Source organism: Salmo salar, chromosome 12, assembly GCF_965601325.2.
Source record: "Salmo salar chromosome 12, fSalSal1, whole genome shotgun sequence".
Lineage (NCBI taxonomy): Eukaryota > Metazoa > Chordata > Actinopteri > Salmoniformes > Salmonidae > Salmo > Salmo salar.
In genome coordinates, this window is record NC_138302.1 from 58,670,443 (window position 1) to 58,695,240 (window position 24,798).

Sequence of the window (24,798 nt, forward strand, 5' to 3'; positions counted from 1 at the left end):
ATAAACGTAGAGGGTCAGAAGAGGAAAGAAAGCAGAGAAGAGATACAGTCAGTAAGAGGGATAAGTTGAGGAAAATGTCTTATGTCAATCTGTGATTTGCCTTTTCTCTTTGAATGTGCCTCAGTCTATTCTGATTATTGTCCAGAACTGTTATGGCCGAGACCAATGTAAAATTTAAATTCGACTTGACTTGTGTGCATACCAGTACATCCTGTTTAATTTCCTTCTAAATTAAAGTATTTTTCTGCTGAAGCCTATTTGAAGCTAGGGGACTCAGGGAGTTGGACACATAAGAGCCTTCTTCTGCGCTGTCATCATTGGCCTTAAAGGTCCCTGATGACATGCTAATTCTCAGTTAAATAGGCTCCATTGCTTCATAAGGCTTTGTTACTGTAGTCGAATTCTTGAACTAGAAACCCTCAGCTGAATGTGAAACCTTTGAACACTTACAGTGACAAATTGAGCTTTGCCCAGAGACTTAAGCCATCAATTAACCCCTGCAACCTCCAATAAACACGCTTTGTCAAGTCAAGGAGATATCTGTGTTCCATCAAAGGGCTTGGGCTAGCTTGCTGGCTACAGCCTTCTCTGGGCTTTCTAAATTTAAATACATTATCAAACACAGTTGAATTACCTCAGCATCAATGGTTCACGACTTCAAGCAAGAAGACTTGCACATTTCAGAGACAAAACATGTCTTTGCAGTTTGCTTTGAAAGTTAGTTAAAGCTGGTCTTGTTGAAGAATTCCCCCTTCAGGAGTTGGAGTTGTGAAACGTAAACATAAGTAAAGGCTTTGGCTGTGTGTGGTGTAAACACTGAAGCTGCATTTTTTGTGTTTTCCCGGATGTCTACCCTCCTCCTATTCACATCTGAGGTCCTGCTGAGTTTGCCTGAGTCATGCAACATCTGGGCCTGTATTCAGAAATAGTGAAGTGCTGATCTAGGATCAGTTATGCCTTTTAGATCATAATGGAAAAGATTGTGTACACGGGATCCTAAAACAACACTCCTACGCAGAGAAGCTTTATGAATAGAGGCACTGAAACTCCATTGTGTGAAGAACTCTGACATTTCCCCTGTCTGTCTGTGACGTGGTAGCTCAGTGAGTGTGCTCTGTGCATATTTAGATGAATCCATAACCCTTGAACATCTCTCCAGCTGACATCATTAGCCAGATTAGGCCCCTGATCCCCCTGTCTGTTAGGATTTAAGGGAGGATTTAACCTAGCCAGGCCCTCCAGATGAAATGCAGCTACAGCCAGGCTTATTTTAATCACAAATCCAACAGAGGAGGAGAGGAGAGAGGAATGAGGGGATGAGCATGAGGACAAACAAACCCACATTGATTATAAACACCACAGAGCAGGGGGAACAAGCAGTGTCACGGGGGGAGGGAGGGAGAGCGAGAGAGAGAGAGAGAGGTAGATGGACGGTATAGAGAGAGTGAGACAGATTGTATTTAACCTTTATTTAACTAGGCAAGTCAGTTAAGAACAAATTCTTATTTACAATGACGGCCTACCCCGGACGACGCTGGGCCAATTGTGCGCCGCCCTACGTGACTCCCAATCGCGGTCGGATGTGATACAGCCTGGATTCGAACCAGGGACTGTCGTGACGCCTCTTGCACTAAAATTCAGTGCCTTAGACCGCTGCACCACTCGGAAGCCCAAGAAAGAGTGTGAGAACGGAGAGAGAGAAAGGGTGAAGACACACGCAAAGTGTCAAGCGATAGACAGTAATACAATGTGTAGATGGGACTTGCTGTGTGTAGTGGGCAGAGCTTCTGTGGAGAACTGAGAGGGGATCTGGGCGTACAAATGCAGGCTAGGGTTTGTTAAGCTAAAGAGGTTCAGCACACAAGCTCCACCAAGCACCCTGTAAACATACAGCCACACAGCGGAGAACTGATCCCCCTTCTCTGGCTAGTGTCATGGACAACAGTCACACACACATGCATACACATGCAAAAACACACAGAGGAGAGGCTGGCTTTTGGGACTTTGATTAGCCATGCTGCCCTCTCGGTGTTTTGGCACTTCAGCAGTCGAGCTGAGCAGGGCAGGAATAAGATGCTAAGCCAAAAAGACCTTGAATCACAGGCTGTGAAAGACGGGAAGTAAATCCGTGATCAATGCAAATGTCTCCGGTGCCAGCATTTCCTCATGAATTTGCTTAAGGCTTGCTTGACATTTGCCTGGGAAAGAAATGTTTAGCTGAAGACTTCTGGACGCTGGCCAATCAGCTGCTACTCAAAGCCAAAGTAGGTCAAGGCACCATGCAGGGAAATCGATTAGGATCAACTTTGAAGATCTAGTCCCTTTGTGGTTAATTACAATGTTGGCAGGATCATGCAAGGTGAAGTGTAGCCCTTTCCGGAGACATTGAGGACAATAATAAATACCATTTTGATGTCATACAGGCAAACCGCTCAACCGTGAGTCGCGCACTTCACATTTCCATACTTAAAAACAAATGTAATTTATAGCATCAATGTTTACAATCAAGAACATTTGCTGCGGAACACACACTTGAATGACTCCATTCTATGTGCACCAAAATTACAGTATGTTTGTCTGAAAGTGCCTTTTAATAAAATCCTAACACTGTAAGATCATATTTTGTTACTTAGCTAGCCATGTTGGCAATACAATAAGCTTTCAGATAATGCCCGCCTGACCCACATTGAAATGACTTAGGAACTGTACACAGTTTGGAGCGGTGTCCCCCACACTTGGAGACACCAGTTAGACATCTCACTCAAACTGTTGTAATCATTTGTTCTTATCCTGCACATACTAACGTTTGTATGAATATTCTGATGTTACTGAATGTATCCAGAGTATTTTTAGATTTTGATATTGACAAATGCTAAGAAAAGTACAGTAAGTGTAAAATTCACATAAAATCAACAATGTAATGTTTGGATTCAGCCTTGTGTCAGGTGAACTGTTGTGTCCTCACCTTTGATCTGATAATTACTCCCTAATCTCCAAAGTGTTATCCTTCAATTGCTATCATGGTCATGAATGTGCTTTTTATAGTTCTTCTGTTAGGGCCAAATTAAAATGTTTCTATCAACATAGGCTAATTTCCATGAGTGTAAGGGTTTAACACTTTGTAAAGCCATAACCGAACGTTGACTCATCAAATCACATTTTATTGGTCACATACACGTGTTTAGCAGATGTTATTGCAGTTGTAGCGAAATGTTTGTGATCGAACGGTGTGTATTTATGTCTCCTCTCTGACTGATCTTTTTCTTCCATACCCCCCACGTCTTGATCCTTACACATAGTATGAAGGAGCATTTGAGGATAGCGCCTCAGCCCACCATGCTGAAGAATTAAAAACCCAAGCCTGTTCTACTCCAATAGTTTCGGATGAGTGAAGGAATGCTGACCTGCCTTCTGACCGGAGCATTGAGGAAAGCACCCATCTTTGTCTCACCCTGCTACGGTAGGTAAAAAACTGTTCTCTCTGAATGAATGAAGGCACGCTGACCTGTCTTTCCTGTATTCTTCATGGAGGTCTTGTTGGATGACTCGGCGTTGAACCCGTTGAGGGTCAGCTCCTGGCACTCCTGAGACACCTTGGCATCCTCGTCTGAGATGTCCACTGGTGATTGGTTCCTCTCCGCACACTCAGGGTATGAGGAGGCCCAGACCCCAGGACTGTGGTTCCCTAGAAGAAGAGAGGAGGGAGAGTCAGTTCTCAGCACTAAGATCTGGGCCTGTATTCAAAATGTGCTCAGAGTAGGAGTGCTGATCTAGGTTCAGGTCCCCCACCCATCAGTGTCCATACAGTATAATGTTTAATACAGTCTAATATAGTCATTTTGATGTAAAAGGCTATTCTGATCCTAGATCAGCATTCCTACTCTGAGACCCTGGCTATGAAGATGTCACAGAGCCGATACCCATAATGTGCGTGAAGCCCATCGAAAATCCAGCTGGTTTTCCTACTACAGTTCCTAAACAGAGACATGAGAGAGTAAAAACGTTTCCCCCCACCTCTCACTTTGTATTGAGAGAGACTGTAGAACCAGTACTGAAATCAACTTCCACCCTGCAGCACCTTCCCTGATCCACTGACTGCTCTTCTAATCCTCTCTCTCCCCCCCACAGCAGAGATCCTACTACAGAATAATCCACCATCGCAGACAGGGATGCTCTTGATCTGTTCACCACTACAATGGGACCAATAGAACTACAAAAGACTGCAAGGACCACAGACAAAGGATCACAGGCAAAGGCAGACTCAAACACTTCTCTCGATTAACAAATCATTTATGAGCCCATTCCCTAAAGGTTAGAGTCAACTTTTCAAGTTGTTCATTAAATAAAAATGTGACTTCCTTTTTACTACCACCCCCGGGGCCCTCCGGACCAGGGCTGGCTTTATGGCATGCTGTGGGATATATATATATATATATATATATATATATATATATATATATTTAAATCAGACACAATTGTCTGTTCCTCAATAATGTTCTCCCGGATGACATGAATATTACAGATTTAAAATATCCTACTGCTTCAGCCAGGTCTTGGTCAGACTCCCCACAAACACATGCAGGCAGGTATGCATGCACAAACAAACATATACACGCCAGACCTGGATTCAAATACTATTTAAAATATCTCAATTACTTTCACATACATTCAAAGTAAGTATTCAGATATATTTTATTTGAAAAGACAAGTAGTTTAATATTTTTATGTTTTTGGAAATTATTTGAAAATACTCAAATACACTGAGTCAAATACACGTCCATGCATTTAAGCCAGAAATGTTCAAATAGTATTTGAATTAAGTATTTGAAAATACTCTGAAATACAATTTCTTAGAGTATAGTTTTTTTTTTTGGAGGGGGGGGGGGGGCTGTGTATTTTAAAAACCAGATAGTTAAATAGACATGTACAGTATTTGAACCCAGGTCTGACACATGCACACACACACACACACACACACACTAACTGAGGAGCAATTCACAGCAGTAATGCATTTTTTCAGATTAATTTGTTACCAGTTTCCAGGGCCTTAAATGCACTTTTTGTTCCACCAGCCACTGTAGCATTAATTTAGCTATAAATATGATCATACTTGACTATTTTTATTCACAACTGCAAGTGAAAGGCTCGCAATTTGGAGCCCCAAGCACCCGCCAACGTGGCTGGTGAAATAGACATCTTACCTGCCAATGGCAAAATCGACCCGCCAAATTTTAGGCCCTGCCAGTTTGATGCTGAAGCAGTAAAATAGACCCAAGTGCTACAGATTTGTCCATTGAGTTAAATTTGGATGAATTGTCTTCTGCCCATTCCACACACCACCTGGAAGTGTGTATTTATTGGCCAGGTCTGGATTCCATGGAAGGGCTGGCGCTAAGTATCTGGGCTGTGCTTCTCACTAATGGCTGCATCAGCAAGCTGGAGTGAAGTCATCAGTCATCGCCTTGTGTCTGTCTGTACCAGTGCCACTCTAATATCTCACACCGTTAAAGAAAAGTGTGCACTTGGGGATGTGTGAAACTTACTCCTCAACCTGAAGTGTCCCTACTTGCGCCAGCGAATAGCTAACTAAACGCGTGGCACGATTGGTAAGACACTTCAGGAGGGCGGTCACGTGTGCTAGCAAAGCAGAGATCCTCGGTTCGAGCCTGTCTGAGCCAAATCAGAAGTTGTACTAGCTGAACAAGCAGCGTGACATCCTTTATACACACACACACACACACACACACACACACACACACACACACACTCCCGTCTCGCCATTGTAATATGAGCAGATAAAATACATCTGCTTGCCACTCAAAAGTGTGCAGACTTGAGGACACAGTTCATATCCCAATACAGAAACAGCAAGTATTTACAATAAGTATTTGAGTAGTTAACATCTCCTCACACTTCAGCCATAGTAATAACAGAAGATGGCTGCTTGCCACTCAACAGGATACTGTTCATATACAGTAGAGAGAGAAAGCAAGCTCTGAGGAAATGTCATGTATTTTCTACTTCTGTAAATAAAACCCTGGCTGTCTCGGTTTGACATATTCCTCTCTCTGCCCTGATCCAGTTAAATATACGAGGTGGAACCACAAATCTAATCCTCTATGAACATATTCTGTTTTCTTCGAAATAACAAACAACCTAATTCCATGCAAACCCATGTTTTCAGGAAGGCAAATAATATAACCAACCCAGATATAAACAAATGAACGACAAAAAGCAATAAAACAATAAGCTCTGAGAGAAAATGCGCAAAAGAAACATAATTACACACATTCAAAATGTAAACGTTTTCTGCTTTTCGGAGCTGTAGCCTTCAGTTCACCTTTCTGGAAAGCAATCCCTGATGAAAAGCTAGCTCAGAGCTTTCCACGTCTATTATTTGTTGGCAACTTATTTTGTAAATAACCTTCTGTAGCTTTATGAAAACAGTTCTGCCTGTAGCCTCAAATCCTGATGCCCCTCCTCACAGACAACAACAAAACACATAGTCATCATCAGTGGTGTAATGTACTTTAGTAAAAATACTTTAGTCCCTTTCAGTATATGTGCTTTAGTATTTATATTGTTGACAACTTTTACTTTAACTTCACTACATTCCTAAAGAAAATAATTTACTTTTTACTTCATAAATATTCCCTGACACCCAAAATCCCTAGTTACATTTTGAATGCTTAGCAGGACAGGAACATGGCCCGATTTACACACTTATCAAGAGAACATCCCTGGTCATCCCTAGTGTCTCTGGTTTGCTTAATATAGGGAATTTGCAATGATTTACACTTTTACTTTTGATACTTAAGTATATTTTATTAATTACATTAACTTTTTATACTTAAGTATATTTAAAACCAAACACTTTTACACAATTAGTATTTTACTGGCTGACTAATACTTTTACTTGAGTCATTTTCTATTAAGGTATCTTTACTTTTACTCAAGTATAACAATTTAGTATGTTTTTCACCACTGGTCATCAAGAAATGTTGCAGTATGTTTATGTATCCAACCTCGATCATACCTAATTTTTTCCCACCTCATCTTTACAGAAATCTTAGACTAATGTTGAGGGCTTTTTTTGTATAAAATTGTATTTTGCATGCATCATTTCAATATATTTATTTTTCCACACTGAATGCAATTTCTTCCCCAGCATGGCAATTAAACAACAACATGATTAAACAATGGGTAAATATATGTTTTCATTACAAGCTACAAAGCTTTTTATTTACCCATATGAGCGAAGTATACACAACAGAAATCTAAGCTTTTTGTTTAATTAATAAACGTTGAATATTAATGCACAGTTCCAGTCAAAAGTTTGGACACACCTACTCCTTCCAGGGTTTTTCTTTAATAGGACTATTTTCTACATTGTAAAATAATAGTGAAGACATCAAAACTATGAAATAACACATATGGAATCATGTAGTAACCAAAAAAGTGACAGCTTTGCACACTCGTGATATTCTCTCAACCAGCTTCATAAGGTAGTCACATGGAATGCATTTCAATTAACAGGTGTGCCTTGTTAAAAGTTAATTTGTGGAATGTATTTCCTTCTTAATGTGTTTGAGCCAATCAGTTGTGTTGTGACAAGGTAAGACCTGATGGTGCGGGGGTGCTTTTCTGGTAACACCGTCAGTGATTTATTTAGAATTCAAGGCACACTTAATCAGCATGGCTACCACAGCATTCTGCAGCAATACGCCATCCCATCTGCTTTGTGCTTAGTGGGACTATCATTTGTTTTTCAACAGGACAATGACCCAACACACCTCCAGGCTGTGTAAGGGCTTTTTTGTTTACTACATGATTCCATATGTTATTTCATAGTTTTGATGTCTTCACTATTATTGTACAATGTAGAAAAAAGCAAAAATAAATTAAAACCCTTGAATGAGTAGGTGTGTCCAAACTTTTAACAGGTACTGTATTTATTTGCTTCTTATTTGCTTATCTATTTTTGCTGATAACTGCATATAACACAATACGTTCTTCCAGTCCCACTGTTTTCTTATGAGGCTGTCTGGCCTTTCCAATCCACAGGAGTTTGACTCAACTTCATCTGTCAGCAGGAAGCCCCTGCCAGCCCCTGCCGCTATCCCCATGTCATCCCAGATCAGCTGGGCCCAGGTCAGTGACATAGAGCCAAACACTGTGAGTTCAGTTTAGCCACAAACACATACCCAGGAGGAGAAGCCGATCGGCATCGGATGAATGAACACTGTGTGTGTCAGCCAGACATGAACACACATGCACACACACACCATGCACACAGTGCACACAGATGGATCCATGTCAGCAACACTGGGGATTGGTGGGAGGGAAAGGTTGGACCGTCACACCAGAGACAATATACTGGCCTAGTGAACAATGTGGACAAAGACGGATGAAGTGTCCCGTTGGCCTGAGTGACAGACATGTTATGGAACGTTAACGACATAGTAAACATTGTAGCTGGTCTTGCATAGCCAGACACCATCATCCCATGGTCGAGGAAAAGCCTGGAAATCCGAGCTAGGATTTTAGTCTAGCATGCACGATTTACTTCACTCACATGAAACAGCCAAACAATGGGTGATAGAGTACATGCCCTGGTAGAAGGATAAAGGAATAGGCCATGTCTTTCAGGAGTGGCTTTTCCACACCTCACTAACCAGAGCCATTGTCCTACTCTGCACATTTCCCTTTTTCTACTTAACACCGTAGACAGATAATGGAACTCCTTGAGCAAAAAAGGAAAAGTCTAATTCTGGTGAAACATCAAAGAATTTCTCCATTACGTTGGTTAAAGGGGAGGGACATGTTAAATGAACTCGAAGAGGGGAAAAAGAGGCAACGAGGCGCATCTGAATGTGAAGATCCTGTTAAACAGTATAATGCCGTTGGCTGAATCGACATGTATTCTTCTCTCACAAGAAAGACGGTAGCTAGCAATGTCAGGATGAAACCATTGTTTGTTGAGAGTTGTTGTATTATTCTGTTTATGCCTCAAAGGGAAGAACAGCCTCAAGGCTGTGTGTGTGTGTTACAGTTGAGGGTGACTCACTCTCTTCCCTGCATGTCTGTTTGCCAAACACTCGCCTTTGGTAGAAGTGGCTGGAAGGAAGTACAATGCCTCAAATATTACTCACTGTACCTCACATGTATATTTACTCACTGTTTCTCAAATAGCTGAAATATCTTTTGACTCATTTTTTCTGAAAAATACAAAAATGTATGAGTTGAAGTACGTTCTTTCACCATGTCCTAGAAAGAGCTTAACACAAACCCAGATTGACAAACCTCCAATAGTCCCAGTCGGTATTAGATAGAACGTCTCAGGCCTGCCTGCTATGGGGAAAACAACCTGTGCTTACCTACAGTAGGTTACACCATTGGCCCACAGCAAAGAACTTGACATTTTAAAAAAGGTACGTCTAAAGGGAAAAGGACTTGTGTATCGAGGCCGTCAAGCTTCCGCTTAACTGGCGAGCTGATAAAAAAAAAGTTATTTTGGGGAAGAACAGGTACACGAGAAAGAAAGACGTAACGTGGGTTGATCGGAGCTCCAGTATCAATTGTTGATAAACAAACCTTACTCTGTGTGGTGGCGGTTCGGCATGGCTGTGCTGTGATTGGGTCAGAGATGGTAGGAGATAGTAATGGAGAAGAACGTGATGCAAGTATGGAGCATAGCGGTACAAATAAAGGGGGAGTAGGAAAGAGAAAAATAAAGCGGGAGAGAAAGGGAGTAGGGATTTGAAGGGGAGTGAGGTCTATGTAGGCGGAAATGAAGAAGAAAAGGATGTTTGAGGAAAGCAACATAGTTTCCAATGCCAGCGGCAGTTTGGAGGTAGAGAGTGCAGAGGAAGGGCAAGATAAGTCTCGAGGGGAGCATAGAGGTGAGAATTATGTGATTCTGAAGTTTAGGGAGGAAGGGGGAGTTGGGGCGATGAGTCCGATAAGGTTGACGGCTGTGATAAAAGAGTTGATTGGGGAAGTTGTCAATGCTAAAGTGTTAAGCGATCGGAGCTTGTTGGTGTTCTGTAAGGACATGGAGCAGAGGGGAAAAGCTCTCAAAGTGAAGCAAATAGGGAAGTGTAAGGTGGTGTCGAGCAGCTGGAATGATCAAGCAGGGAAGCACTGCATGAAAGGGGTGATAACAGAAGTGCCTGTGAGTGTTAGCATTAAAGAGGTAAGCAACAAAGTGAGAGGAGGCGTTCTAGTGAATGTTCAAAGATTGCAAGCAACAAGGGGTGGAGTTAGGGTAGATAGCCCATCTATTCTGTTACACTTAAAGGACTGGGTACCGCCTGTGGAAAAAGCCTGTAAAGAGAAAAAGAGGTATGCCAGGTGTGGAGGGGAGCATGAGTATGGGAAATGTGGGGATGGTGTACAACCAAAGTGCTGCAGCTCTGGGGGTGCTCATAGTGTGGCATGTGGTGGGTGTGAGGCAATGAAGCAGGCAGTGGAGGTGTAACAAGTGAGTGTGGAGAGAAGGGTGTCAAGTGAGGGTCCAGGAAGATACAGGTTCAAGAGAGAGATGGGTAGGAGCATCTAGACCAGGGATTACGGGGCAGGTGGGAGGCGATATGGTATACATAGATAAGAGAAAGTTGGTGACGTTCATAGCAGGAGCTATCAATAGCACTGCTAAAGTTGAGTCTAAAACAGAGAGGATTCAGCTAATCGTGAAAGTGGCTGGGAGACATCTGAGTATTACTATTGACATTGGAAAACGTTTGAGTTTATCTCAATCAGCCGAGGCTAGAGTCATGTATTACTGGATTGTAGTTATGGTGGTAGTACTACAATGGAATGCTCAAAGCCTGTTGGCTAATGGGCAGGAGTTCAAGCAGTTCATTGTGTATATGCCATGTAAGCCTGTGTGATTGGTGTGCAGGAGTTCGTAGGGACAGAGTTGTAGGGAGGGAGGAGGGAGGGGGGAAGGGGGGGGGGCGTTGGTTCTCTGACAGGAACATCAAAAAACAGAAATCATAATGGATAAAAATTCCACAAAAGGAGGGGTGGACAATTTCGACAAGGTGGTGACTGGCTACAGCTGCAAAATAAGAACCCTACGATGGCCACTTGTGATATTCTTCAACATCTTGGACATCTCAGCATACAATGCGTCTGCTACTCCAATTTCCGGGATGCCGACAAGTCCCTCCCCTGCCCTCCCTTTGGCAAATCTGATCACTACTCGATTTTGCTCCTTCCTTACTATAGACAGAAACTCAAACAGGAAGTGGGGGGGGGGGGATGTGCCACCTTCATAAAGCAAGGACTTCCTTACAGGATACTAGGCAAAGGTATTGAATAGGAATATGTGGTGGTGGAGGTGTGGTTGAGAGGAGGGCTGCTAGTGGTAGTGAACTACTACAATCCTTGTCAGATATTGGACCTGGAAGTGCTGGAGACGGTGGAGGGCCAGGATAGAAGTAAGGTATTGTGGTGTGGTGATTTTAATAACGGATGGATGGAAATGGCCAAGTGATGGAAAATCTGATAGAAATGAATAATCTGGAGTGCCTGAATGATGGCCGAGGGACCAGGATTGATGTAGCCACATGGAAAGAGTCTGCCTTGGACCTCAATCTGGTATCTAGTGCGATGGCAGAAATATGTGAGTGGGAGGTATGGGAGGAGTTGACAGTAGGGAGTGATCATTACCCCATAGTCTGCGCAATAGGCCAGAGGGTTGAGGAAGCATCAGTGGATTGAGTTAGTAGGTGGGTGTTTGGAAGAGCAAAATGGGATCAGTTTCAGGAGCTGAGTGAGCAACTGATGGCTCGGGTAGATATGAGAGGGGATGTGGATAGTATGAATAACTGGGTGAGAACAGCTTTAGTGGGGGCAGCTACTGAGGCTATACCTAAGAGTTCACGGAGGAGGAGGAGGAAAGCAGTCCCGTGGTGGAAAGAGGAGTGTGGGGCAATGGTGAGGAGTAGGAACAGGGCATTTAGAGTACTGAAAAGGAACAGGGAATTTAGAGAACTGAAAAGGAACAGGGCATTTAGAGAACTGAAAAGGAACAGGGCATTTAGAGTACTGAAAAGGAACAGGGCATTTAGAGTACTGAAAAGGAACAGGGCATTTAGAGTACCGTAATTTCCGGACTATTAAGCGCACCTGAATATAAGCCGCACCCACTGAATTTAAAAAAAAATATTATTTTGAACATAAATAAGTCGCACATGTCTATAAGCCGCAGGTGCCTACCGGTACATTGAAACAAATGAACTTTACACAGGCTTTAACGAAACACGGCTTGTAACAAAAATAAATAGGCTTTAACGAAACACGGCTTGTAACAAAAATAAATAGGCTTTAACGAAACACGGCTTGTAACAAAAAATAAAAAAATAGCAGTAAGCTTTAGTTGTCTTTTTACACTGAGTCAATTCCTCACGCTGCTGTTTCCAACGTCTTATCATCGACTCATTAAGACCAAGCTCCCATGCAGCAGCTCTAGTTCCTTTTCCAACAGCCAGATCAATCGCCTTCAACTTGAAAGCTGCATCATATGCATTTCTCCGTGTCTTTGCCATGATGAGGGTGACAAAATGACTACCGTAATCAGAATGATGGGAAGTTTGAGAGCGCTCGATTTAATCTAAACAGTAAACAAAAAAGTTGTTTAACCTTAACCCGTTCGGCAATTTCATTGGTCTAATGAAAGCTTCATGCCGCCCAAAAAACTGAGCACGTCACAGAATGTGTTTTTTTGAAGAAAGAAAAAATTGAAAGCGGGAAAAATCCATATATTATCCGTGTCATTGTTTAAGCCGCGAGGTTCAAAGCCTGGGAAAAAAGTTGCGGCTTATAGTCCGGAATTTACGGTACTGAAAAGGAACAGGGCATTTAAAGAACTGAAAAGGAACAGGGCATTTAGAGTACTGAAAAGGAACAGGGCATTTAGAGTACTGAAAAGGAACAGGGCATTTAGAGTACTGAAAAGGACGCATAACTTCCAACATCTGATTCAGTATTAGCAGGCCCAGGCTCTGGTGAGGAGAACTGTCCATTAGGCAAAGAAGTCATGTTGGCGTTGGTTCTCTGACACCATTGGAAGGACGACACCTGTGGGAGAAGTGTGGGGGATGATTAAGAGGTTGAGTGGGGTCAGAAGGGACTGGGATTATCCAGTGTTGACGAGTGGGTAGGATGTGGCAGTAACAGATGAGAAGGCAGAGATGATGGCCAAAGTGTTTGTCTAAGTGCATAGCTTGGCAAATTTGTCAGAGGAGGGGCAGAAGGGGAGAGAGAGAAAGAGAGAGGAGCACCCTAGAGTGCTGGATAGGAGGGATGTAAATGATGCGTTGAATGCACCATTTATCATGGCAAAGATGAAAAGGGCAATAGGTAAGGCTGGGGTAACTTCACCTGGAAAAGATGAGGTGTGCTACGTTATGTTGGCCCATCTTAGTGATGAGGCACTGGATAAGTTATTGAACAACAGAGTGTGCGAGGAGGAGAAATTACCATGAAGCTGGAAGGAGACAGTAGTGGTAGCAATCAGGAAACCAGGGAAGAACCCAACGACGCCAACAAGCTCTCGGCCAATAGCTTTAACATCACATGTATGTAAAATTATAGAAAGTATGATTGCGGAGAGGCTAACTTACTTCCTAGAAAGCAGGGGGCTCGTATCGCCACACCAAAGTGAGTTCAGGAAGGGGAGAGGAACTATGGACCCAGTGCTCTGCTTAGAAGCAGATGTCCGGAGGCTCAGGCTTTTTTTTGATGTGGAGAAGGCGTATATGATATGATGTGGAAGGAGGGGCTGTTAATCAAGCTTGATATTATGGGGGGAGGAGGAAGAATATACAACTGGAAGGATTTCCTGTTTGGAAGGTCTATCCAGGTGAGGCAGGGGAAGTCTCTATCAGGCAGATACATGGTGGATAACGGTACACCGCAGGGGAGCGTGATTAGTCCTCTGTTGTTCTCAATCATGATCAATGATGTTTACTCTCAGGTACAGCCGGATATTGGGAAGTCGTTATTTGCAGATGATGAGGTCTTACGGAAGAGGGGAAGAAATGTGCCATACATTGTCAGGAAGGTACAGGAAGAAATTGATGAGATGGGCATTAATGTGGGGATTCAGGCTCTCTTTAGAGAAAACACAGACAGTGTTCTTTACCAGGAGGAAGTTGGGAGATGAGTTATGCTTCAGGTTACAGTGCCTTCGGAAATAATTCAGAACCCTTGAGATTTACACATTTTCTTACATTACAGCCTTATTCTAAAATTAATCAAATGAAACATTTTCCTCAGCAATCTACACACAATAGCCCATAATGACAAAGTGAAAAAAAGTTTAAACATTTTAGAAAATGTATTAAAAACAAAAAACTGAAATACCTTATTTACATAAGTATTCAGACCCTTTGCTATGAGACTCAGGTGCATCCTGCTTCCATTGAGCATCCTTGAGATGTTTCTACAACTTGATTGGAGTCCACCTGTGGTAAATTCAATTGATTGGACATCATTTGGAAAGGCACACACCTGTTTATATATGGTCCCACAGTTGACAGTGCATGTCAGAGCAAACACCATGCAACGAGGTGAAAGGAATTGTCCATAGAGCTCCGAGACAGGATTGTGTCGAGGCACAGATCTGGGGAAGGGTACCAAAAAAATTCTGCAGCATTGTATGACCCCAAGAACATAGTGGCCTCAATAATTCTTAAATGGAAGAAGTTTGTAACCACCAAGACTCTTCCTAGAGCTGGCCGCCCTGCCAAACTAAGCAATCGGGGGAGAAGGGTCTTGGTCAGGGAGGTGACCAAGAACCCGATGGTCACACTAACAGAGTTCTAGAGTTCCTCTGCGGAGATGGGACAACCTTCCAGATGGACAACCATCTCTGCAGGACTCCACCAATCAGGCCTTTATGGTAGAGTGGCCAAACGGAAGCCACTCCTCAGTAAAACGCAAATGACAGCCTGCTATGAGTTTGCCAAAAGGCACCTAAAGACTCTATGACCATGAGAAATAAGATTCTCTGGTCTGATGAAACCAAGATTGAACTCTTTGGCCTGAATGCCAACCATCACGTCTGGAGGAAACATGGCACCATCCCTACGGTGAAGCATTGTGGTGGCAGCATCATGCTGTGGGGATGTTTTTCAGCGGCAGGGACTGGGAGACTAGTCAACCTGAAACCTGCTCTAGAAAACCTGCTCTAGAGTGCTCAGGACCTCAGACTGGGTGCGAAGGTTCACCTTCTAACAGGACAACGACCCTAAGCACACAGCTAAGACAATGCAGGAGGGGCTTCGGGACTAGTAACTGAATGTCCTTGAGCGGCCCAGCCAGAGCCCGGACTTGAACCCGATCGAACATCTCTGGAGAGACCTGAAAATAGCTGTGCAGCAACGCTCCCCATCCAACCCGACAGAGCTTGATAGGATTTGCAGAGAAACTCTCCAAATACATTTACATTTACATTTTAGTCATTTAGCAGACGCTCTTATCCAGAGCGACTTACAGTATTGAATGCATACATTTCATACATTTTTTTTTCTTTTTCTCTGTACTGGCCCCCCGTGGGAATCGAACCCACAACCCTGGCATTGCAAACACCATGCTCTACCAACTGAGCCACAGGGGGATAAAACAGATGTGTTTATATATATATATATATATATTTTTACATTTTACATTTTAGTCATTTTAGCAGACGCTCTTATCCAGAGCGACTTACAGTAGTGAATGCATACATTTCATACATTTAATTTCATGCATTTTTTTATTTTTTATTTTTTTATTTTTGTACTGGCCCCCCGTGGGAATCGAACCCACAACCCTGGCATTGCAAACACCATGCTCTACCAACTGAGCCACAGGGAACCTAATATACAGGTGTGGCAAGCTTGTAGCGTCATACCCAAGAAGACTCGAGGCTGTAATCGCTGCCAAAGGTGCCTCAACAAAGTACTGAGTAAAGGGTCTGAATACTTATGTAAATGTGATATCAGTTTTTTATTTTTAATAAATTAGCAAAACAATGTAAAAACTGTTTTTGCTTTGTCATTATGGGGTTGTGTGTGTAGATTGAGGAGGGGGAAAAAAATGTAACGTAACAAAATGTGAAAAAGTAAAATGGTCTGAATACTTTCCAACGGCACTGTATATGGGAGAAACTTGGAGAGGGTGGGGGCCTTCAGGTTCCTTGGGGTATACTTTGACACTAGACTGACCTGGGCAGAACACATAGAGAGAGTGGTGGGAAAGTGCAAGAAGGTGCTAAATGTGATGTGCTGTCTGACGGGGAAGGAGTGGGAGGCTAGGTGTTCCTCAAAGAGGACAATGTATGTTGCATTAATCCGATCTGCAATACACTATGGAAGTATAGCGCATGGTTCGGCAGCCTGGACCTCATTGGAACAGCTAGATGTCATACAGGTGCAAGGTCCCAGTTCATTCCCAGTGGCTACACTACAGGTGGAGATGGGGGATATGCCATTGCAGATTAGGAGAAGCAGCAGGCAAGGAATTATTGGGTGAACCTACAGGGACATGGGGTGTCTCGTCCTGCAAAAATTATTTTATTCTGGAAAAATTAGCCAGGACGGAACACGGGCTTTGGGTGGGTGGGTAATACCCAGGCGAAGGAGATGGGAATGTATGGAAGGGAGTTTAGTCGGTAGCTATTCCTGTAAATCCACCATGGCTACTCCCGCCTCCAGTAGTTGATTTAGAAGTGTTGGAGAGACTACAGAAAGACAGGGAGGGTGTTTATCCATCTGATTTGTTTAAGAGACGTCTGGATACTGTGTATTAGGATTTTGTGGCCATTTACAGAGATGGTTCAAAAGATCCAAGGACAGGACGTACTTGGTCAGCATTTGTAGAGCAGGAATGTGGGGTGGAAGTCAGGAAACGTATTACAGATCATCTGGCTGCATATGCGGCGGAGCTGACTTGCAGTGGGTGGAGGAAGTCAAAACTAGTTATTTGCTCTGATTCATGTGCAGTGTTGATGAGTCTGCAGTCCTTTACCTAACGTAGCAGACAAGACCTGCTTTATGATGTACTAGACAGATGGGTATAAAGATACAATTTACTTTGGTCCCAGCCCATGTGGGGGTGGATGGGAATGAGGCAGTTTATGTACTGACTAAACAAGCACTTAGTAGTGGGGATGTTGATGTTGTAGGTTCAATGAGCAAGGCAGAGGCAAAAAGCCTGACATGGACAGTGATGATGCAGAGATGGCAGGAGCAGTGGAATAGAGATACTAAGGGCAGGCATTTATTTCAAGTACAGAGGAAAGTCGGCAAGGGGGGGACGGCAGGAAGGGACAGAAGAGAGGAGGCCATTTTTACAAGATTAAGGGTGGGCCACAGCCAGTTGAATAAGATTTTAAATGTGATAGGAAAGCATCCAACAGGAAAGCGTGATTATTGCCAGGAAACAGAGACCGCGGAGCATGTATTGCTTGAATGTGGGCAGTATCAGAGGGAAAGAGAGAGGCTGAGATCTACAGTGCATTAGGAATGCATTCAGACCCCTTGACTTTTTAAACATATTGTTAAGTTACAGCCTTATTCTAAAATGTATTATATTGTTTTTTTCCTCATTAATCTAGACACAATACCGCATAATGACAAACCAAAAACAGGTTTTTAGAACATTTTGCAAATGTATTAAAAATAAATAAAGGAAATATTACATTTATATTTGTATTCATACCCTTTATAAGCTTGGCACATCTGTATTTGGTGAGTTTCTCCCATTCTTCTCTGCAGATCCTCTCAAGCTCTGTCAGGTTGGATGGGGAGTGTCGCTGCACAGCTATTTTTTAGGTCTCTCCAGAGATGTTAGGTCGGGTTCAAGTCCGGGCTCTGGCTGGGCCACTCAAGGATATTCAGAGACGTGTCCCGAAGCCACTCCTGTGTTGCCCTGGCTGTGTGCTTAGAGTCGTTGTCCTGTTGGAAGGTGAACCTTCGCCCCAGTCTGAGGTCCTGAGCGCTCTGGAGATGGTGCTCTGAAGATGGCGCCCTGAAGATGGCGCCGGATGAAATGGCAGCCGTTTTACAGCCGCCTAACCAATTGTGTTTTTTTTGTGTTATTTGTAACTTATTTTATACAGAATTTTTTGCCACCATATCTTACGGCAAAAAAGAGCTTCTGGATATCAGGACAGCGATCACTAACATCGGATAAGATAAACTTTTTTCATCAACAAGCAGGACGCACAGGATGTACTTCAGACACCCAACAAGGCCAATATCCCTGTCACTGGCAGGAGAAAGAGACACAGGTATAGAGGACACAAGGCGGGGTGCCTTGTAAGGATCCGCCGACGGCGAGTGGGAAATCTGCCTTTACCATCAAAATTACTTGTCAACGTACAATTATTGGACAATAAATTAGACGAGGTACAATCACAAATACCCTACTAAAAGGACATCAAAAACTGTAATATCTTATGTTTCACCGGATCGTGGCTGAATGACGACATGGATAACATTCAGCTGGTGGGATATACGCTGCACCGGCTAGATAGAACAGCACACTCCGGTCAGACAAGGGGCTGGCGGTCTGTGTATATTTGTGAAGAACAGGTGGTGCACGAAATCTCAGAAAGTCTCTAGATTTGGCTCGCCTGAAGTAGAGAATCTCATGATAAGCTGTAGACCACACTATTCGCCAAGAGAGTTTTCATCTATATTTTTCATGGCTGTTTATTTACCACCACAGACGGATGCTGGCACTAAGACCGCACTCAGTCAACTGTGTAAGAAAATAAGCAAAACACGCCCGCTCAGAGGCGGAACTGCTAGTGGCCGGGGACTTTAATGCAGAAAAACTGAAATCAGTCTAACCTAATTTCTATCAGCATGTTAAATGTGCAACCAGAGGAAAACAAAAACTCTAAACCACCTTTACACCATACACAGAGATGCATACAAAGCTCTCCCTCACCCCCCATTTGGCAAATCTGACCATAATGCCATCCTCCTGATTCCTGCTTACAAGCAAAAACTAAAGCAGGAAGCACCAGTGACTCGGTCAATAAAGAAGTGGTCAGATGACGCAGATGCTAAGCTACAGGACTGCTTTGCTAGCACAGACTGGAATATGTTCCGGGATTCCTCCGATGGCATTGAGGAGTACACCACATAAGTCAATGGCTTCATCAATAAGTGCATCGATGACGGCGTCCCCACCATGGATTACAGGCAACATCCGCACTGAGCAAAAGGGCAGAGCTGCCGCCTTCAAAGAGTGTGACTCTAACTCGGACGCTTATAAGAAATCTTGCTACGCCCTCAGACGAACTATCAAACAGGCAAAGCACCAATACAGGACTAAGATTGAATCATACTACACCGGCTTCGACGCTCGTCGGATGTGGCAGGGCCTGCAAACTTTTACAGACTACAAAGGGAAGAACAGCTGCGAGATGCCCATTGACACGGGCCTACCAGACGAGCTAAATCAGTTCTATGCTCGCCTCGAGGCAAGCAACACTGAGGCATGCATGAGAGCATCAGCTGTTCCGGACGACGGTGTGATCATGCTCTCTGTAGCCAACGTGAGTAAGATCTTTAAACAGGTCAACATTCACAAGGCCGCTGGGCCAGATGGATTACCAGGACGTGTGCTCCAGGCACGTGCTGACCAACTGTCAAGTGTCTTCACTGACATTTTCAACATGTCCCTGACTGAGTCTGTAATACCAACATGTTTCAAGCAGACCACCATAGTCCCTGTGCCCAAGAACACTAAGGTAACCTACCTAAATGACAATAGACCCGCAGCACTCAAGTCTGTAGCCATGAAGTGCTTTCAAAGGCTGGTCATGGCTCACATCAACACCATTATCCCAGAAACCCTAGACCCACTCCAATTTGCATACCGCTCAAACAGATCCACAGATGATGCAATCTGTATTGCACTCCACACTGCCCTTTCACACCTGGACAAAAGGAACACCTACGTGAGAATGCTATTCATTGACTAAAGCTCAGCGTTCCACACCATAGTGCCCTCAAAGCTCATCACTAAGCTAAGGATCCTGGGACCTAACACCTCCCTCTGCAACTGGATCCTGGACTTCCTGACGGGCCGCCCCCAGGTGGTGAGGGTAAGTAACAACACATCTGCCAAACTGATCCTCAACAATGGAGCCCCCCCAGGGGTGTGTGCTCAGTCCCCTCCTGTACGCCCTGTTCACCCACGACTGCATGGCCAGGCATGACTCCAACACCATCATTAAGTTTGCAGATGACACAACAGTGGTAGCCTGATCACTGACAACGACGAGACAGCCCATAGGGAGGAGATTAGAGACCTGGCTGGGTGGTGCCAGAATAACAACCTATCCCTCAACGTAATCAAGACAAAGGAGATGATTGTGGACTACAGGAAAAGGAGGACTGAGCACGCCCCCATTCTCATCGATGGGGCTGTAGTGGAGCAGGTTGAGAGCTTCAAGTTCCTTGCTGTCCACATCACCAACAAACTAGAATGTTCCAAACACACCAAGACAGTCGTTGAAGAGGGCACGACAAAGCCTATTCCCCCTCAGGAAACTAAAAGGATTTGGCATGGGTCCTCAGATCCTCAAAAGGTTCTACAGCTGCAACATCAAGAGCATCCTGCCTGGCTGCATCACTGCCTGGTACAGAAACTGCTCAGCCTCTGACTGCAAGGCAATACAGAGGGTAGTGCGTACGGCCCAGTACATCACTGGGGCTAAGCTGCCTGCCATCCAGGACCTCTAGACCAGGCATTGTCAGAGGAAGGCACTAAAAATTGTCAATGACTCCTGCCACCCCAGTCATAGACTGTTCTCTCTGCTACCGCATGGAAAGTGGTACTGGAGCGCCAAGTCTAGGACCAAAAGGCTTCTCAACAGCTTTTACCCTCAAGCCTTAAGACTCCTGAACAGCTAATCAAATGGCTACCCGGACTATGCATTGTGTCCGGGTGGTTTGAGCCCTGAATACTGATTGGCTGAAAGCCGTGGTATATCAGAACGCATGCCACGGCTATGATAAAAACATATATTTTTACTGTTATAGTTACATTGGTAATTCGTTTATAATAGCAATAAGGCACCTCAGCGGTTTGTGGTATATGGCCAATATACCACGGCTAAGGGCTGTGTCCAGGCACTCCGCGTTGTGTCGTGGTTAAGAACAGCCCTTATCCGTGGTATATTGGCCATATACCACACCTCCTCGGGCCTTATTGCTTGAGTATAGCTCTGTCTCTATTCAAGTTCTAGGTTAGATCTGTGTCTCTATTCCAGTTCCATGTTAGAACGCCATCTCTATTCCAGTTCTAACTCTGTCTCCATAGCTGCGGGAAGTCAGGGTGCTGAGGGTGATGTAGCATCCCCTTATAAATAAAAAAACATTCCAACAACATTTGTGAACTAGGCCATTATTACTCCTGAATGAGGAGAGAAAAATACTCCCCCAACCCAAAACATCTTCCTGCAGCGATGTCTGTCTCTATTCCAATTTAATGTACTGTAGGAACTGTCTCTATTCCAGTTCCATGTTAGAACTCTGTCTCTATAGGTCATTATCAATAAAACGTCACAATAGCGCTAGATTTGCCAGCTGTGGGGCAATGAGACCCCCAGCTCCGCTAAAACCATTGACAACCATGTGCCATTTTCAAGGGATTCTTAAATAAATGTTAAAACGACTTGGTTTTAATATCATCACCTCTGGAAGAGCATATTCATAACTACACATTTCTGATTATTCCACATTTAGATCTATAATCAGAGTTATACAGCAATCAGTAAACATCAATTTATCATTTATTTTCAGATACGTGAGGGTAGCCAGACCCAGGCATTTGGCACGCAGCTAGCTAGCTAAAGTAAAAAATGTGTCATTTAGCTTGCTTCATCAGAGATTAGGCTTTTGGAAAGAGCTTGACATTGTCCTGGTAAAGTTCTCAGTCGTACTACTGTCATCACCACTATAGATGGCAAGCAAATCAAACAATGTTTTGATATAGCCATCTAGTTTACACCCTAAAAGTTAGCTTGTTAACTGGCCTTATTGACATGATCTGTTATTAGCTAGCTAGCCAATTTGACGTGGTCCATCAATCAAAGCAGCCTATCATATCTTCCAGCAGCTATCGTGATTAAACACTATTTAAAAACAATGTTGAAGAGGGGATCATGTTTAGCCAACTGTACAAAGTTTCTACCGGTAGGTGGCAAAGTAAACATTTATCAGCCAACAGTAACGTTACATCTGCAAATGCGCCCCCTTCTGCTGCTTGACAGGCAGACCCCACAAAGGATAATACATTAACCTAAACCACTCATACTTGTCATGTATAATTCACTTTTATATCACTCAAATATCCAATTAATGGTGGCCAATATTGAGAGATAGCGTGAGGCTACCCTCACGTATCTGAAATTACACGATCAGTTGACGTTTACTGATCATGAAAAGCTGTAGGCCCATAACTCTGATGATAGAGCTAAATGTGCACAATTGCTTTGCGTGGAATAATCCGAAATGTATAGTTCCGAACATTTATTTAGCAATCCCTTGAAAACAGCACACATTTGTCAAGGGATTTAGCACAGTTGTGGATCTTCTTGCCCCCCAGCTGGCAAGTCGAACGCTCTGCACCTTATTGTGACGTTTTATTGATAACTGATAACGACCTATTCCAGTTCCATGTTATAACTCTGTCTCTATTCCAGTATCATGTAGGGACTTTCTCTATTCCCTTCTGATACTGTACCATGTTTACCCAACATCCCGTTCATCCAGCAGGAGATAAACATTAACTGCTGGTTAGTGCCAATACAAAATATATATATGTGTAATTAACCCAACACTGTAACCACTCAAATACAAATTTCACGCGTGCCCATTTTGTCCAAGCACAACTAGCAACAGGGTATAATCTTGTGTTAATTTCCCATTCAGAAATAGATTACATTCCATTTACCAGCGCTGATATAATGTGGGTCTTTCAAAGGAACAGCGAAAGGGAGGAACGGAGCTGGGATCAGATAACTGAGGGTTCCGGAGAAGTCGATTAATCCTTCTCAATGTCATCCATCAGGCTGACTATAATCCTGGTGTCTGGCCCTGCCTCTGCGTGCCAGTGATTGGAGGGAAGGACAATTTACCCTTTGGGAAGAAAGACTATAGTAAAGAGGGCTTGGGTGTGCAACATCTAACCAAGCTGCAATAAACCCAGTCCAGCCAACTGAACCATCGGCCTCAAAAGATCATATAGTGAAAGATGGACTGTAGACTAGTTCAGGGTAGTACTGCTACTATGGGGCTATTGTCAGAATGCAATGAGGAAGCCAAATGCGAAGATTATGTCTCATAGTGGCAGTGCTACCCTAAACTAGCCTACAGTCCATCATTCACTGTATAAGGGGTTCCCCTTCCAGCATTGGGGAACATCCTGATGATCCTGATGAATCTAGTTTTTGTCATAAAATCTCTCTCACTCTATAGTTGAACTTGTGTCATTATTCACAGTGCTTGGTCTTCTCGGCTTCAATGAGGTTATTCTGTCTTTCCCATGGCAACTAGTCACTTAGCAGGAGCCACAGAGATAGAGAGAGTCTGTTACATATTGCAATTTCATCTCCATTTTGGAGCAGTTTCAACCTCTGCATCTCCTGATAGACAGCGAAACAGGATATAGACGTTTTAACAAAAGAGCCGTTTCATACTAATTAACGTCATTTTGAAGCGCCAAGGACTTCGAACTAACTCTGGCCTTGGATTAAGATTTACGTCAACGCTGAAGAACTGTGAGGTGGTTCTGGAATGGCAGAGAAGTGTCAAGTCAAAAGTCAATGAGAGAGAAAATGAGGAACTAAAGATTGGCTTTTGTGTGAAACTTTCTAAATTGTTCAAGGGAAAGAGAAAAGGTTAGAAGGGTGACAGAGTTTGGGGAGAAGGCTGTCAGACACAGTCAGACAGAAAATTAAATGACGAAAACATTTTCTCAAGTTTTTGCCCAGATAGCAGACCTGCCTCTTCTTATTGGTCATGTCACAGTTCCTCAACAGTGTGAACTTTTTGATACCTGTAAAGTTTAAACAGCCAGGCACTCCTTGATTCTAATCTTTCAACACGAATAGAGAGTGTGTTGCTTGTTCCCTACATTGTCAAACATTGGGGCTGTGGCATAATTTCCCCACCGGGGATGCTTACATCAGCAATAGCATTTCTACTGAAACTGTGATTACGGTCGTGTGCTGTCTCTTGAGTCCGATTGCATGATTGGCCTACTTGAGCCTCAGCCTGTCTTCATCAGAGGGCTAGAGATAATAATGAATAGAATATATTCAGAGATTTATGATGACAGTTTGAGTTCTTCCATAGAGGATTCCTCAACATTCCTGTGAGATTGATTGGGTAACTCAGTGTGACAGGATCACATGACTTGGCAGATCCAACCATTTGGAGGGCAATAGAGAACCGAAGGAAACCAAAGAATTTTCACTCTCCCTTTACTCTCTCTGTATTCAGCACAGGAGGCATTGATATACAAATGCAGCTAGACCACTCCCAAAAACTAAACCAAATTCTCTGCGCTCTCATGATGCCAATCATTTATTGACAATGTGTCAGAGTCCTGTTAGAGTCTTTAAAATGTGAATATTAGTGATCTTATTTCACACAGATACTTGATTTCATTAGCAATAAAGACCTTCAGTTAACTGCCAAATGGTTAAATATTAGGGCTGGATATTGTCAGGGACCTCACAATACAATATTATCATGATTCTTAGGTTGTAATTTGATACTG

The 24,798-nt window shown here is 43.4% G+C and overlaps 1 protein-coding gene across 1 annotated transcript in view; it reads right to left on the reverse strand.

Moving 5' to 3' along the window:
• Positions 1 to 24,798, reverse strand: part of LOC106565330 (receptor-type tyrosine-protein phosphatase gamma) — a 307,706-nt gene that overhangs the window by 112,756 nt on the left and 170,152 nt on the right. Inside the window, exon 3 of the mRNA XM_014132317.3 lies at positions 3,506 to 3,685. Within this exon, the coding sequence (XP_013987792.1) occupies positions 3,506 to 3,685 (180 nt within the window). The remainder of the gene's footprint in view (positions 1 to 3,505; positions 3,686 to 24,798) is intronic.